The sequence below is a fragment of the Austrofundulus limnaeus genome, unplaced genomic scaffold (assembly GCF_001266775.1).
Source record: "Austrofundulus limnaeus strain Quisiro unplaced genomic scaffold, Austrofundulus_limnaeus-1.0 Scaffold254, whole genome shotgun sequence".
Taxonomy (NCBI): Eukaryota; Metazoa; Chordata; class Actinopteri; order Cyprinodontiformes; family Rivulidae; genus Austrofundulus; species Austrofundulus limnaeus.
The window spans coordinates 367053-383118 of record NW_013952656.1 but is presented as its reverse complement, the minus strand read 5'-3'; the positions used below and the strand labels follow the sequence as shown (position 1 = coordinate 383118).

The 16066-nt window shown below is 37.2% G+C and overlaps 2 protein-coding genes across 3 annotated transcripts in view; one reads left to right on the top strand and one right to left on the bottom strand.

Annotated features, from left to right (window-relative positions):
- Positions 1–604: 604 nt before the first annotated feature.
- zgc:63972 (protein CutA homolog) overlaps positions 605–16066 on the bottom strand; it is a 21075-nt gene continuing 5613 nt past the window's right edge. Inside the window, exons 2-6 of one of the 2 annotated variants that reach the window (XM_014020500.1) lie at positions 15646–15794; positions 15388–15447; positions 14943–14988; positions 14867–14869; positions 605–1267 (exon numbers count right to left, since the gene is read on the bottom strand). In XM_014020500.1, coding sequence (XP_013875954.1) covers positions 1238–1267; positions 14867–14869; positions 14943–14988; positions 15388–15447; positions 15646–15794 — 288 coding nt within the window. In that variant the 3' untranslated portion in view covers positions 605–1237. Of the gene's footprint in view, positions 1268–10967; positions 14076–14819; positions 14870–14942; positions 14989–15387; positions 15448–15645; positions 15795–16066 lie in introns of those variants that run through there. The other variant, XM_014020499.1, reaches the window with a different exon arrangement.
- fbxw2 (F-box and WD repeat domain containing 2) lies at positions 2973–10718 on the top strand. The gene is made up of 8 exons (XM_014020498.1): positions 2973–3321; positions 4343–4629; positions 5514–5736; positions 7564–7758; positions 7978–8111; positions 8200–8286; positions 8427–8596; positions 9815–10718. The coding sequence occupies exons 2-8, from the start codon at positions 4363–4365 to the stop codon at positions 10101–10103; spliced, it is 1365 nt and encodes a 454-aa protein (XP_013875952.1). The 5' UTR covers positions 2973–3321; positions 4343–4362; the 3' UTR covers positions 10104–10718.

The following is a 16066-nucleotide window of genomic DNA, read 5'->3' as shown; positions in this document are numbered from 1 at the left end:
TCTTCCTCCATTGGCAGAAATTTTGACTTAATTTGAGTCAAATTTTTAGAATAACAAGACAAATAATCTGACACATTCTGAAACTAAGATTATTATTCTTACACAATCAGTTCTTATTTAGTAAATCAGTCTCAAAACAAGATCAAAAAGACTTTTTGGCTGATATAAGATTTTAAAACTTGGTAAGATGGACAGTTTTTGCAGTGAAGTTGTTACTCCTGTTTTATTCCGAGTTGTTATTACTTATAAAAATACTATCCTGATAAATTGTGTCTCCTGGATAGTGAATTGTGGTTGGATGAGAAGTAAAAATATATCATTCTGACACCATATTAGCTTGTATACAACCCATCACAGCTGCACACTATTAGAATTTTTTTTTGAGAAGTCACCTCCCAGTAAATGTCATTTTGGAAAATATAACTCCTCACTTTTAGTCAGTACTTTTACTTTTAAGTAGATTTTGTGTCAGAAATTTACTTTTAATACTTCTTCAGTACAAAAAATATCAGATACTTTAAGACTTTTACTCAAATAACATTTTTAGAGAAAACTTTAACTTTTACCAAAATATTTTTTATAAGATACTTGTACTTTTACTCAAGTATCACTTTGAGGTACTTTATACAACACTGGTTTCATCTCAGGTAAATTCATTTTCCATATTTTTGAGATCAGTACAGGTAAATGAAACAAACATTAATCCTGTTGGTACCCACCGCCTGTGTTCACTGATGCTTTTCTTCTCTGCTTCAGAAAGATTTGAGGAAATTTCTTCTTGTTTTTGGTCTCTGATAACAAGTGATCGCAATGCAAAGTCTACTGGTGAAATGATCGTATGATTGTTTAAATTATTTCTGCTTGTTTCTCGGGTTTTTATAAAACATCACTACCATGACAACTAGTCATTTAAATTTTCTAATTGTACAGTTCAAATATAAACATCATTTCACATGGTGGGTCCGTGGAACAGCCTTTAAATATAAAAGGTTCCAAATAAGGTTAATTTTAAATTGTTGCTAAAAAACCCCATTTATTTTCACTGACATTTATTGTAGTTGAGCAGCATATCTGTATAAGGTTATTTCCTAATGGTTTTCAAGATTATGAGTTATTGTTTTCTTGTGCATCATTCAGTAATCCTGGTGATGGCCCGATCCCCCTCAGCTGGTCACCGATAAAGTTTGTTATATCAGCAGGATCACTGTGTAAGTCTATTGATCTGCAGTCGGACTCCTTAAATGATGAGGGCTGATATGAAAGTTATCTGTAGAAGAAAAACGAACTGTAAATTCAGTCTGTGTAATGATACAAAAATGACAAAATTATGTCCAATAGATTGCCTTTAGGCCCATGCCATCCTTGCAAAAGAGATCTGCGATCTCAATGGGATTTGTCTGGATGGATGGATGGATGGATGGATGGATGGATGGATGGATGGATGGATGGATGGATGGATGGATGGATGGATGGATGGATGGATGGATGGATAGATAGATAGATAGATAGATAGATAGATAGATAGATAGATAGTAAACTTCATCCAGCTGAGGGGACCAGGCCTATGGTGACTGAATGATGCACAATGGAAAAATCATCTCAAAATGAACTTGTTTTTTTTTCAATATTTATTCATTTAATTTAAAAACAAACAAATTCACATACAAAAACACATGAAATAAAATGAAAGGTAGCAGAAAGAAGAAAAAAATCTTAGAATATCTGCCCCTATTTAAAATATATATATTAATAATAATAATAGTTTCAATCAATAACAAAACAACAACTCCAGCTCCTAAACAGCAGCTCTTATAAATACAAATGATAGAATTTCATATTTCTTTAACAAATATTTTTTATCGTTCTTTTAAACAAATTAATTGAGCCAGAATTTTTACAATAACTATCCAGAGTATTCCATAATCGTATTCCTTGGACTGAAATACATCTGTCCTTCAAATTTATTCCAATTTTAGGTTTTAAAAACATTTCTAATCCCTTCAGATTGTAACCACTTTCCCTCTTAAAAAATGTGATTAGATGTTCAAAGGTAATTCAATTTTATGAGCCTTATACATAACCTGCAATTTTTTTTATTCACTGTTATTTTACCAGGCAAGTCCCATTGAGCTCTCAGATCTCTTTTTCAAGGGAGGCCTGGGCCTGAAGGCAACCTATTGTAGGCTACATGTTTTTAGGGGTGGGGTAAACTGGAGTTCCCAGAGAAAACCCACGCAAGCATGAGGAGAACATGCAAACTCAGCACAGAAAGACCCCAAGTCCGAAACGGGGATCTAACCCAGGACCTCCTTGCTGTGGGGCATCAGTGCTAACCACTGAGCCATCGTTATAATCAACCAACTCATAAAGCTTCAATAATTTCAGCTGATAAAATTTGATGGGTGACAGTAACGTTTTCTAGTGATAATTCTTACGGCTCTCTTCTGCAAAATAAAAATAGGATTTGTAATTGTTTTACATGCTTTCCACCAAAACAAGTGTGGAACAATTATTGCATTATATAGAATAAACAGTGCTTTATCATTAAATAACTCTTTCACTTTGTACAATACTGCAATGGATTAGGCTATTTTTGTCCTTAAATCATTTATGTGAGGTCTCCATGTCAGCTTTTCATGACAGTCAAAAACTTCACCTCACTGACTCTGCAAATCTCAACACCCTCGACTCTAAATGAAACATTGGCAGTTTTTTTTTCTATTACTCAATATCATATAATTAGTTTTGTCCAAGTTTAATGATAATTTAATAAGTTTAAACCAAGATTTCCTATATTTTTTTCATTTTTATGTTTTTATGTAATTCATGCTTGGCCAAGTGAACCCCAAGCTTCAATTTTCAGTAGTTTAGATCAATGACCAATGGCCATAAAATTGGTTTTAGATTTTTTACTTTTCACCTGTAGAGGGCAGTAATACAAGTCTGTACTGCCACAAATTGAGGAAAAAGAGGAGGAGGAAGAAGAAGAAGCGGAACATATCGGACGAAGAAGAAGAAGCAGCAGCTCCCAAACTGGGACATACGCTTCCATTAGTGTCTAATTTGTCATGCTGTCACATACCCATAATATTTTTCTCCTTTGTCTGCAGTATTCTTAACTTACGGAATGTATAGAAGAATATTTAATAGAAACAAAATAGCTCATTTAAGATAGTCGAGTACGCACTGATGGTGTTTAGCTAACACAAGCTAACGAAGCTATGCTACATGGACATTCAGGTTAGCTCACGACAGCTATCTCCGGTGTGTGTCCTGACTAAACCAGGAAAGGGGTGAAGAGAAGCTCCCTGCAAGTTACAGGTTTGTGCAACATTTGAACGTGTGTTTTAGCAGTGCTGAAGTGGCTAGCGGGTACTACTCATGGGTTGTGTCTCTGTTAGTCTTAGCAGTTAGCATGCTGGCACAAGCAGTGCTACTTTCTCTGTTATACTTTTATTTCTTAAGCTGCCACTCTGTTGTTCCTGTCTTTCAGTCATGTTCCTACTGAAATAAAATGACAACTCGTGAAACACATGCGAAATAAGTGAAATAAGATAAACTGAAGTGCGATGAAGTTATTTCTTTCGAAATCTAATCTAATAATGTGCATTAGGTAATTAAAAATAGGCTGCTGTGTCCAGAATTTCAAACAGGGCATCAATTAAAAAAAAAAGAGAGAATAAATTTTTATTTCTACATGCTTATGGGGGACGATGAGACTTTTTGAGATAATATTCCCATCTGTTTATAAGAGAAGTTAAATAGCCAGAATACACAAGAATATTGTCTATGCGAGAACAGTGGTCTACACAAGTCAGTTAGCCTGTTTTTAAGTTGTTATGTGACAAACATTGCTAACTTCCATGGAAGAATTCAAAGTAAATATTACTACTAATAAAAACAAGTTAGAAATTATCAGTTGATTATTTTTGCCTTAGCTTTGTAGCTACACTAGATGTGAATTTCCAGCTGTGGGTGTTGTTAAATAATATTGTAAACATTTTAACCCTTCTGATGCCCTCAAATCAAAATGGCCAATGAGGTCTCAGTTTTATAACTGCGGTATCGGTTCATTCTGAACCAAGAGCAACAGGAGGATTAATTCCTGTTATGTTACAGATATTGGTGTTACTTAGTCAGTTGTAGGAGTGACATTATTTATTGTAGCTATAACAAATATGACAAAAAGCTGTGTTCACGAACATTCAATTTTTTTTAGATGCTCTTCCCCCTCCCCCAGTGGTTTTGATTTAGAGTTTTACAGTTCTCAAACTGTCCTATATAAAATAATTGTGGCTTTGTTTATAAAGTTTTCCCTTAATGATCTTGTGCTGCTTTACAGGTATTGCAGGTCATGTGCCCATGGACAATACGGCCTTTGAGGGGTGGCTGGAGTCGGTCTCTGCCACTTTCCTTTCTCTTAATGACCAGCAGCGCAACGTGTCCCTGGACCACCTTATATCTTTAAGTGGTGCTGCCCAGCTCCGTCACCTGTCCAATGGACTAGAGACGCTGTTAAAACGTGACTTCCTGCGACTGCTCCCTCTGGAGTTGACCTTCTACCTGCTACAGTGGTTGGATCCTCAGACCCTGCTCACCTGCTGCCTGGTCTGTAAACAATGGAATAAGGTAACTTATCTTGCTCTTTGTAGTAAAACTATTGAATCCCTTTCCTCTGCTTTGACTCAAAATACCAATTCCAGTTCAGTTATTTAAATATAGGCAGGTCACAAAAAGTTCTCCTCATTGCAAATTACAAAAGAAAGTAAATAAATTAATTGTCAGGTGCATGCATTCCACTGAAACATAGTTATTTCAGTAAGTTCAGTATAGTTTTACTTCAAGTTCAGTACAGTTTGGTTCAGACTCAAATGTAGTCACATCCTGCCTGCTGCATTTAATTAGGATATCGTTTAACCCAACTTGAGACCATCAGATTTAGTAACCTTAGTTATATAAACAGACAGTTTTTGGGGGGCAGATGATAGGAGTTAAATTATTAATTTAAATAACCCACTGAGCCATAGTGTGATTTCAAACTCGAGTCTAATTGTAGTTCTTAAATTGTCCCAATTATCTGTAGGTTGAAAGTTTAGACTTTTGAAATTATTTAAGCATTCAGTCAGCTCGCAATAATTTCACACCCTTGTTTTCTCTACTCAATGACAGCAGCTGTGTTTTGTTTAGAGGTGAGCGATATAAATTGCAGATGATATTATCGTCCATGTGCTTTGAAGATACGCTATTTTACATTATCGTGTATTCATACTGTCTCGAAAAGACAACAAATACGGTGGCGAAGACAGAGGCATAAGTCCCCATTCGTGGAAAATTTGCCTCAGAAACCAGTCAGCGGGCAGAATTAGCTATTATACTATTACATTTCAGTAAAACCAGATCTTCTCTACTGTCAGTCACATTAGTTCCCATTTCCTTGTTTTGGTTTGTTTCAGTTCATCCCATGTAATCATAATGAAAATAATAAATCTAATAATAAGTCTCTCTTCTTCCAGGTGATAAACTCATGTACGGAGGTGTGGCAGAGTGTGTGTCAACAGCTGGGCTGGAGGATTGATGAATCCATTCAGGATGCATCCCACTGGAAGGGGGTTTATTTAAAGGCTAAACTGCGCATGATGCAGCTGAAGGATCAGGAGGCCTTTGTGACATCCTCGCTTATTGGCCACAGCGCTCGAGTATACGCTCTCTATTATAAGGATGGCCTCCTCTGCACAGGTACACTGACTTCAGTTGACTGTTAGTCTGGAACATTTCAGCCACACACAGATGGTTGGCTCTGTCAGTCTGCATGGATCATCTCTCTGCTCACAGGACCTTAAACACTTAAACAACGCACGCTAACTCCCGATCTTAATCAATGAAATATTCGCATTGAGTACTTTGTTCTGTACAGAGTTGAATGTGCTTCACAAAAGTTTGATTTACTTGGACTTAGCGTGCATTGTTTAAGTGTTCCCTTTATTTTTTTGAGCAGTGTATATATTGACAGACATTTTTCTTATTTTGTTTCTAGACGTTACCGCAATGAATTTTAAACAAAACAATTCAGATGCAGTTTAAGTTCAGACTTTCAGCTTCAATTCAGTGGGTTGAACAAAATGACTGCATAAAAATGTGAGGAACTAATTGGACAGATTAAATAATTGTAAACAAAATGTTCATTTTTAGTACTTGGTTGAAAAGCCTTTGTTGGTAATGACTGCCTGAAGTCTTGAACTCATGGACATCACCAGACGCTGTGTTTCCTCCTTTTTAATGCTCTGCCAGGCCTTCACTGCTGGTTTTCAGTTGTTTGTTTGTGGGCCTTTCTGTCTGAAGTTTAGTCTTTAACAAGTGAAATGCTCAGTTGGGTTGAGATCAGGTGACTGACTTGGCCATTCAAGAATATTCCACTTCTTTACTTTAATAAACTCCTGGGTTGCTTTGGCTTTATGTTTTGGGTCATTGTCCATCTGTAGTATGAAACAATGACGAATCAGTTTGACTGCATTTGTCTGGATCTGAGCACACAGTTTGGCTCTGAATACCTCAGAATTCATTCGGCTGCTTCTGTCCTGTGTCACATCATCAATAAACACTAGTGACCCAGTGCCACTGGCAGCCATGCATGCCCAAGCCATCACACTGCTCTGCTGTGTTTTACAGATGATGTGGTGCTTTGGATCATGAGCTGTACCACACCTTCACCAAACTTTTCTCTTTCCATCATTCTGGTAGAGGTTGATCTTGGTTTCATCTGTCCAACGAATGTTCTTCCAGAACTGTGCTGCCTTTTTTTTTTTTTTTACATTTTTTAGCAAAGTCCAGTCTAGCCTTTTTATTCTTGATGCTTATGCGTGGCTTTCAGCGTGCAGTGAACCCTCTGTATTTACTTTCATGCAGTCTTCTCTTTATGGTAGATTTGGATATTGATATTTCTACCTCCTGGAGAGTGTTGTTCACTTGGTTGGCTGTTGTGAAGGGGTTTCTCTTCACCATGGAGATTATTCTGCCATCATCCACCACTGTTGTCTTTCTGCATTGATGAGTTCACCAGTGCTTTCTTTCATTCTCAGGATGTACCAAATTGTGGATTTTGCCACTCCTAATATTGTAGCAATTTCTCAGATGGGTTTTTTCTGGTTTTGCAGCTTAAGGATGGTTTGTTTCACCTGCATGGAGAGCTCCTTTGACACATGTTTACTTCACAGCAAAACCTTCCAAATGCAAGCACCACTCCTCAAATCAACTCCAGGCCTTTTATCTGCTTCATTGAGAATGACATAACGAAGGGATTGCCCACATTTGTCAATGAAATAGCCTTGGAGTCAATTGTCCCAATTACTTTTGGTCCCTTTAAAAACAGGGTGACACATGTTAAGGAGTTGAAACTCCTAAACCCTTCATTCAATTTTAATCTGGATACCCTCAAATGAAAGCTGAATGTCTGGACTTTATATCCATGTACATTATATAACTATAACTTGAATATGTTTCCGTAAACAGGTAAAAAGACAATTTGTGTCAGTGTCCAAATATTATGAATGGCTTTTTTTGTTACAGGCTCTGATGACCTTTCTGCCAAACTATGGGATGTGCGCACTGGACAGTGCATTTATGGAATTCAGACGCACACCTGTGCCACTGTAAAATTTGATGAACAGAAGCTTGTGACTGGATCTTTTGACAACACTATTGCATGCTGGGAGTGGAGCACTGGGGCTAAAATCCAGCAGTTCCGTGGCCACACAGGAGCAGGTCAGTAAAAACCTTTAGCAAATGTCTGACCAGAGTATTGTAAAACCTTAGAAAGTAGGTTTTTATTTATTTATTGAATGAATGAATTGTACAAGGTGTTAAAATATCAAAATGTATATGGTTGATTGTAATAAAGCCCTTCAACATTGAGGTAATAGTTAAAGACCATCTCACCTGGTCCTAGTTCTGTAGATTTATTTGTTTTGTGTGTGCACTCAGTTTTCAGTGTGGACTACAACGATGAGCTGGATGTTCTCGTCAGTGGCTCTGCAGACTTCTTAGTAAAGGTCTGGTCTTTGTCTGCTGGTGCTTGTCTCAACACTCTAACAGGACACACTGAGTGGGTCACCAAGGTCAGTTCATTTTCTAATCAGATTCTTTTTTCTACATTGTTTTTTTCATGATTGTTTATTTTTTAACTTCTGTGTTGCCTGTCATCAGGTGATACTACAGAAAAGTGAAGTAGAATCAATGGTCCACAGTCCCGGTGATTATATTCTCCTAAGTGCTGACAAGTATGAAATTAAGGTAACGTTCTCTTCCTGTGGTGTGTTTTATTGTAAGTTGGAGAGAGAAAAAAGGAAATGAACTTTATCATTGTTGAAGTTAGGGATATTTTCATGTGAAAATTGATCAGTAGGATGGAATAAAGTTTGCCACTTCTACAGGTTTGGCCTTTAGGCAGAGAAATCAACTGCAAGTGTTTGAAAACACTGTCAGTGTCCGAGGACCGCAGCATCACCCTTCAGCCTCGCCTGCAGTTTGATGGACGCTACATCGTCTGCAGTTCAGACCTCGGTGTTTATCAGTGGGACTTTGCCAGTTTTGAAATTCTCAGGTAAGAGAGGTAGATGTCAAATCAACGAGTTAATATACTGTATTTGTTGGATAACAAACAATGCCACACTAAATACAAAAAGTATTGACTTTTTGTTTACTTTAATGTGTCCATTTGTTTAGTGATCAGTGAAAAGTGAGATCAGAAGAGCTCTATATGTTTATCTAATAAAGCCCAGTAGTAGGGTTGGGCAAAATTGTAATGTGTGCAATTAATCGCCAGAAAAACTTTCAACATTTATTATTTGTCACTTTGCGATTTATTACAATAGGTGGACTGACCAGGGAAAGGGCTTGCCTACATCCTTGTCAGTGTTCACTCTGACTGTTTCATCCCCCCATCTCTGCCTTTGAGCTTCCCTCTTTTCTTTTTCTGACTGCGGTTCGGTTAATCTGGCTGCAGCTCCACTTCAATCAACTGTAGCTCCATGTTTAAAAATCACCTAGTTTTGACGTAGACACTAAAACTGACAAAACATTAAACACACTAAACTACCCCCTAAGTATAAATTATGAACACACTAAATATTATAAATATCAAAAATAAAAAATCTCAGTCCTGATCTCGCTGTCTCTCTCTCTCTCTCGCCGCTGAACTTAGCCAAAATCAGAATCGGCAGGTCAGACATTTTAAAGATTAATGATCGGTCAGAAAACTGAAATCGGTGCACCCCTAGTAAATAATACAAAAAATATTACAATTGATAAATGATGCATTCTATCATTAGCATGGGGGAGTGATGGGTTATTGAATTTAAAATGTGCTAGCATTAACCTGTTTTTCTTGGAAATGACCCCACCCTCAACTGCTTCTTGCACATAGAGAAACACTGTAATCTCTACTTCATCCATGTGGACCAGGCAAAATAATGCTTTGTTTTAATAATTATTTACTGAAAAAAGATCCTTTAGAAAAATTAACCGTGATCTGACACATCTCTGCCCAGAGCTGAGATATCGTTATTTATTCCACAAAATGATAACCTGAAACTACTTCGGTAGTAATAGTTTTATAGCATACTTGGGTAACCAAAAAAATAATAGTTCTGCTTTGAATTAAACACTCTTACACAGAGATGAAATGTTTCATTTATATATGGTGTACATCTTGTAAACAAATTAATTTTGTCTGTGGCATTTTTAATCTAACTAAACAAGGTTAAGGTATATTAGAATTAAATCCATGCATTAAGTGGACTGTTTCTTTTTCTGTTCTCAGAGTAATAAAAATGCAAGACCCAGCCAACCTGTCCCTGCTAAGCTTCGGTGAGGTGTTTGCTCTCCTTTTTGATAACCATTTTCTGTATGTGATGGACCTAAGGACAGAGGCCATTTCAGGCCGTTGGCCTCTACCAGCCTACAGGAAATCTAAACGAGGATCCAGCTTCCTGGCAGGCGTGACCTCCTGGCTTAATGGCCTGGATGGGTGCAATGACTCTGGACTGGTGTTTGCCACCAGCATGCCTGACCATAGTATTCACTTAGTTCTTTGGAAGGAGAATGGGTAGTGGAAAACCAGGTCTTCAAATCCTAGAGAGCTGGCATATATGAAGATTTTCTCTAGGGTAACTGCCAAGAAAGATCATTCATGGGCAAAAGTATTTTTGTTTAACCTCGTTATTCCCTCAACATTCAAGTCCTCCTCTGAACTTCATCATGAACAGATGGAAATTAAAATCCAATTAAGAACTTTTATGAACTGATTCCTGATGTGCTAACTCAAAGCTGGATAAGTGCTTGACCAGAAATACTTCCAAGAAGCCAAATGATCAGTGACCAAGGATGATGGTGGAGATTGTCTGAGTTACCAAAATAACAGCCATCTTTTGTAATGGATGTTTATGTGTAAAAAAAACAAAGAACAAAAACAAATACAAATATGCATGTTGCAGTTTTGCTCTTTGATAGTTCAGGACTGTACAAGCAAGAGTCTTTGTAGCTAACTTAATCTGTAGTGTAGTACTTAGGTGCCATCTCTGTTTAACATTTTCCTACAAAAACATGATGCCACGCCAGAGACTGAGCTGACTCTAGAAAATATCTGAGTAAAAGCAGGGTTGCCTTAAACTGTTTCTGTAAAGACAGAAGGATATCTTTTGTTTCTGAAAATGTGCTGCAAGATTAAAAAAAGGGTTTCGAAGCTGTTATCATGGAACAAGCTGTGTATCTTACCATCTGAGAAGTGGTTTGGTACATAGTGGTTTACCATGTAAAACAATGGCAGGCCTAATGTAAATCCACTGGATATTTGTTTTGAAGGTGTCTGGTTTAAATGTCAGCTTGATAAATGTGATGTGCCTTTTCAGTTCCTTTTGAATAGCTCAACCAGACTCCAGTAAGGCAGTGGGTGCATTGTGAATTCTTTTTTTTTTTACCCCTCATATTTACTAACCATTTGAGATGCCTGCAGCTTTATCACTTGGTCAATGCACCACTTTTATGAATCATTGACTGTGTAAAAGGTGAAGTTTGTTTTTGTTCAAGGCATCAGGACAATGCACAGTTGAGAAGCAAGTTTTGAGTGAGTTTGTGTCCAAAATGACTGTTTTAAACATAAAAAAACAATGATTTGATGCTTTTACAAACCTGTCCCCTCAATCCCAAAATATTCTCCTGTAATCTGAATGTAAACTAACCATTTTCCCATATTATATTCTTCCTGCAGCACTTAATTCAGGTATTAAACACAATATTATTTTTATTCGTATGTGTTACGACGAAAAATAAAAATGGCTAGAAAAATTATGTAATGGAACATGAAACTGTTTTGGTTTGATTCAGTTGCATTTATATACGTTGTGTTTATTTTCACAAACTTCACATTTGAGTCACCTTCAACAATCTACTTCAATACTGCATTCTTTCTAATAAATAACTGTAGTAAATGCAATTACTGTTTGTTTTGTCTGTTTGTCTGAGACAGTGTAAGGATCCTCACAAACCCCAGCTGAGCACCTTGGCGTGCAAAAATCTGTGAACGCCAGTCTGCAGTAGTAGACTGTAAAGAATGGGACCAAGATGAGACATGAAGAGGACAGTAGCTGGTCTGGGATCCTTCATCTCATGCCAGGATGTATCTCACTGCACCTTGCCCAGTTCTAGGCTCATATTGAACAACTGGGCTGCACACATTTAAAAGTTTTGGGTACGCCATCTCCTGTCCTTTTAATCATCAAAGCAAAATTTTCAAAATTAAGGCAGGCAAATGTCAAGTTTCAAGAAAACATTAACCCTTTGACATGGAAAGTTACAATTAATTTGGTTGGAACAGTCATAGGAGAATTGTGCATTATACACTTTGGACAACATTTGAGCCTCACTGAAACAAAAATCCATTCTGGTAATTACAGCAAAATTGTTTAGTGGTTAGCACAGAAGCCTCAGCAAGATAGTCCTGGGTTCGATCCCTGGGTCAGACCCATGGTCTTTTTTTGTGGAGATTGCATGTTCTCCTTGTGCTTGTGTTTTCTCTGGGATTTCTTCCACAGACCCAAAACATGTACAGGTTACCGTAAGGCCCAGGCATCCCTTGCAAAAGAGATCTATGATCTCAATGGAATTTACCTGGTCTACTAGGAAACTAGACTATCAGGAAAAAAACAGACACACAGGAAGAACATGCTTACTCCACACAGATAAGCTCCTGCTATGATCTTGTTAAATGACATTGTCATTAACCACCTGCTCCGTCATGCATAATAAACCCAGACCATCTTTATGGTCTACTCTTCAGGCAAAACAAACATCATTGAGGGTATTATTTTAGAATTTGTCTTCCAAGTTTTTTTAAATTACATATAATTCTTTAACTTATGTTATTAGATGAGGGATTGCTTTCCATTTTGCAGCAGTAGTCTCTTCAATAATAATTGACAATATATTGACTATTCTGCTGTGCAGTTTCTTGTTGGCAATTCTGTGTACTTTATTTTGTATAAGACTAGTTGTGCTTTGATGTCAAAGGCAGACATATGATTGCCTCCGCACGTTCACTTTTCCTGCCCATAACGTCTGATTTGTGGTACACATTTGTATGAGACAGTGTGTCACATTATCTTTTCATCACCTCAGTTCTAAGTTTAAGGTTAAAAACCAAGGTCAAAGGTTATGCAAAGATTTTGTCTGGGCCATTGATATAGACTGCTGTATAATAGTTTGTTGATGAGTGTATATGTGCCATATGCAGTACTCTTGTTGAGGGCTTTTGCCATGACATTCTTTTAGTTTAAAAGCAAGGTTTCTGTTATCTTTTTTGTTATCTTGTCTTGAATGTTGGTAGTCAATAGCTAATCCTCTCATGTCTGATTATTCAGGGCCATAACAAGTAAGTCTTTTAATTCCAGTAACACATTTCTTCATATCTCATGTAATCTCCATATCTCATTCTTTGTCACCCTCTGTCTCCCTTTCTGTGTCATCAAAGACGGAGTTTAGAACAACATCAAAACATTGTTCATGCCTGCTGTCTTTCCTGATAGGGGGGAAATCTGGGAGTGCTCACACACTTATCCATCGTGACCTTGTGCGCCAGTCATTGCTGTAATCTCCAGTTTAATAATAATAATAATAAGTTTGTACTGAATGAAAAACTGACATTAAAAGTATCCACTCTAAAATGACGAACAATAAAATGGCATACGTATTTCGAGACAAACATTTCTGGAGCTTTCAAACAACAGTAACCTTGTTTCCATCAACATTTTTACGCACATTTTGAAGCATCGCAATAGATAAGGTTAATGGAAATGGCAAAATATAAAAACAAAATGTCCTAAATTTTGCAAAAAAAAAAAACTACTCTTGCTTGAAATAGTTTGTAGGGTTTGTGTCTTCCAAAAACAGTTAATGAGCAAAAGGGGGGATGGAAACACTTGCCTTAAAAGTTCTGATGCAGTGAACATTTACCTCACATGATTGATCAGCTTTTTCCACTGACGGCTTACTCCCAGGAATTTCCACCACACACAAAAACATGGCTGGATGCAACAACAGGTGCATGTGGACTGACAGCATGCAACAATGCCCATACTACTTGATATGACAGAACAATTACAACTAGCCCAATAGCAATACCAGCAGTACTAGTGATACCATTGTCCTGAGATGTGTGGTCCCTGCTAGTTTGCAACCTCTGCTTCCTGTTTATTACAGCCATGAGTAAAGTCAATGTCTGACGATATAAAGCTCCGCATAGCCTGACTGATTCTCCCCAAACCTGTAGATGGAAACATGCCTAATCCTAAATCGCAATTCCTTTTTTTGCAATATTTTAAAAGTTCACTCAAAATTTGCATTTCCATTGGATGGAAACATGGCTAGTGTGCACACATGGCTTAGTGTCCTTGTTTGGCTTCTGTTTGTGCTGGCATTAACTTTATCAGTCATCTGGAATGGCTTCATCCATCAACTTCATGTAGGCCAGACTACCATCTTCTACTGGAAAACTGAGGACTTCTGGGTTTGAATAGGGATGGATGGACCTTGAAAGAAGACAAAAAACACACCAGTGGAAGCACTTTCAGATCCTTTAATTCAATGAGAAACTTGCAATCTGTAACAAATGCAATTTACATTCTTTAATTAGGTTTATGCGATTGGGTCAGTTTGCTCTTTTTTTTTTTTCTAATAGTCACACTTGTTGGCAAGATACCCAGTTAAGTTTGGATGCTATTTTTATCAGAACTGTGTAATATGGGGCTGATATTTTTCTTTCAAACATACAGTATGTAAAATTAAAGCTAAAATAATTATAATCATGGGGAATGGTATATTTTGAACATTGGTATTTTTATTAATTCACCCTTTTGTTTTAATTTTCAGTGTGCCAGCTGCAGTAGTGTTTAGTTAAATTTTACAGTGTTTTTCTAAAAATGTCAAAACCTTTTCCTCTTGAGTTTCTGACAGTTTGTCATAAAGTATAAACAACAACTTTCACAAGTCAGCAAAGCTTTGTAACAGACCTTATTAAATACAAGAAACCATATATTAAATTTGTGTTTGGTAGATTATGTCTTTGTTGATGACAAATTTGCCAAATCTTCTCTGCCAAACAGCTTATTTTTTGCTGTTGCTATTGACACTTGTTTTGAGCTTCTAGTAACCCCAGGTGCTGCCAGCCAGGTGTATACGATTTATTACCAAGAAGCATTGTTACCACAAAGAAATAATCTAATAAACACAAATTTACTTACTTTTTGTACTAAGTACATCTTGCCACTTCTTACCTCACAAAATCAACAACTTGGTGGATCTTGGAAGTTTTTGTTCTCACCAGCTGAAATGACAGTGAGAGTCAAATAAGCCTGTTTCATTAGGCCAAAGGACATGTTGATCACAATACAGCTTACTATCAGTGTTTCAGTAGCATCTTGGATTTCACCTTTCCAATAGTACCTAAAAAAACAAACAAACAAACAAACAAAAAAAAACATGACAGATTAAGTCTTTATAGGAGGTAATGCATTCTGCCTACTTTCCTACATAGGTGTTCTCATTTTTTCAGAATAAAGCTTTAGTCAATAACTGTAACCCTAATTGTTAGCTTTTATATTCTCTTTCTTTTGTGCTTCTCCATGAACAGGAAAAGTAGCTACCGGTATACAAATAGGACTGCTCTGAGAGCTAACTGTAAACTGAGATAAGATTTTTGGCATGACGCCCACTCGCAGTGTGGTGTTCTGAAAAAAACAAACATGCAGAAGAGTGGACAAAAATATGTTGGTACACAGTATGTGACAGTGTGTAAGGCATAGATAGAAATGTCTGCAAGTGTCGGAATCACATAGGATTTACATTGTGGAGGTCTTGGGGAAAATATTAACGCCAGCTGCCAGACGTTTTTCCATGACAGCCCTGCAGGAAAATGGTAGAGAAAACAAGCATTTAATACCAGTATATACGTTTTTTTTAATTCTGTACAGCAAGAAGCCAAACTTTTAAGTACCTTTCTCGTCAAGAAGAGTAAAGATTTTTTAGTATTTTTGTTTTTATTAAAATTCAGAGACAGGTGGTAAGTTAAGGTAAACAAATGCATTTTATTTATTGCTGTACCTGCCAATGTCCTTGGCTATCTGTTCACTGGGACTGTTGATTATTAGGACAGAGTGGTGGCCTGGTGTGTAGCTCCCCGTTAGGACTGCGTGAAGCTGAACAGCTAAGGACCTCAACCCAGGATACACGGACACAGTCAGGACCAAAAACTAGAGAGGGTTTGAAGTATAAAAGAAAAAAAAAATCAACAAAGTATGGTCAAGTTAGGGGATATTTCAGAGCCATAGCTGTGTCACACCTGGCACTAACTTCCATCTACTGTAATTGGATCACATGAAAGGTGGTGAATATGGGCATGGATGCTATCAAAACCTTTAGAAGATGACATTGCTCAGATCTCAGTCTGGTCTAGTTTTATCAGTTTTAGACCATATTGACCTGGAGTGATTCCAAGTAAGCAGTTCACCTGCGTGCCTCCCAG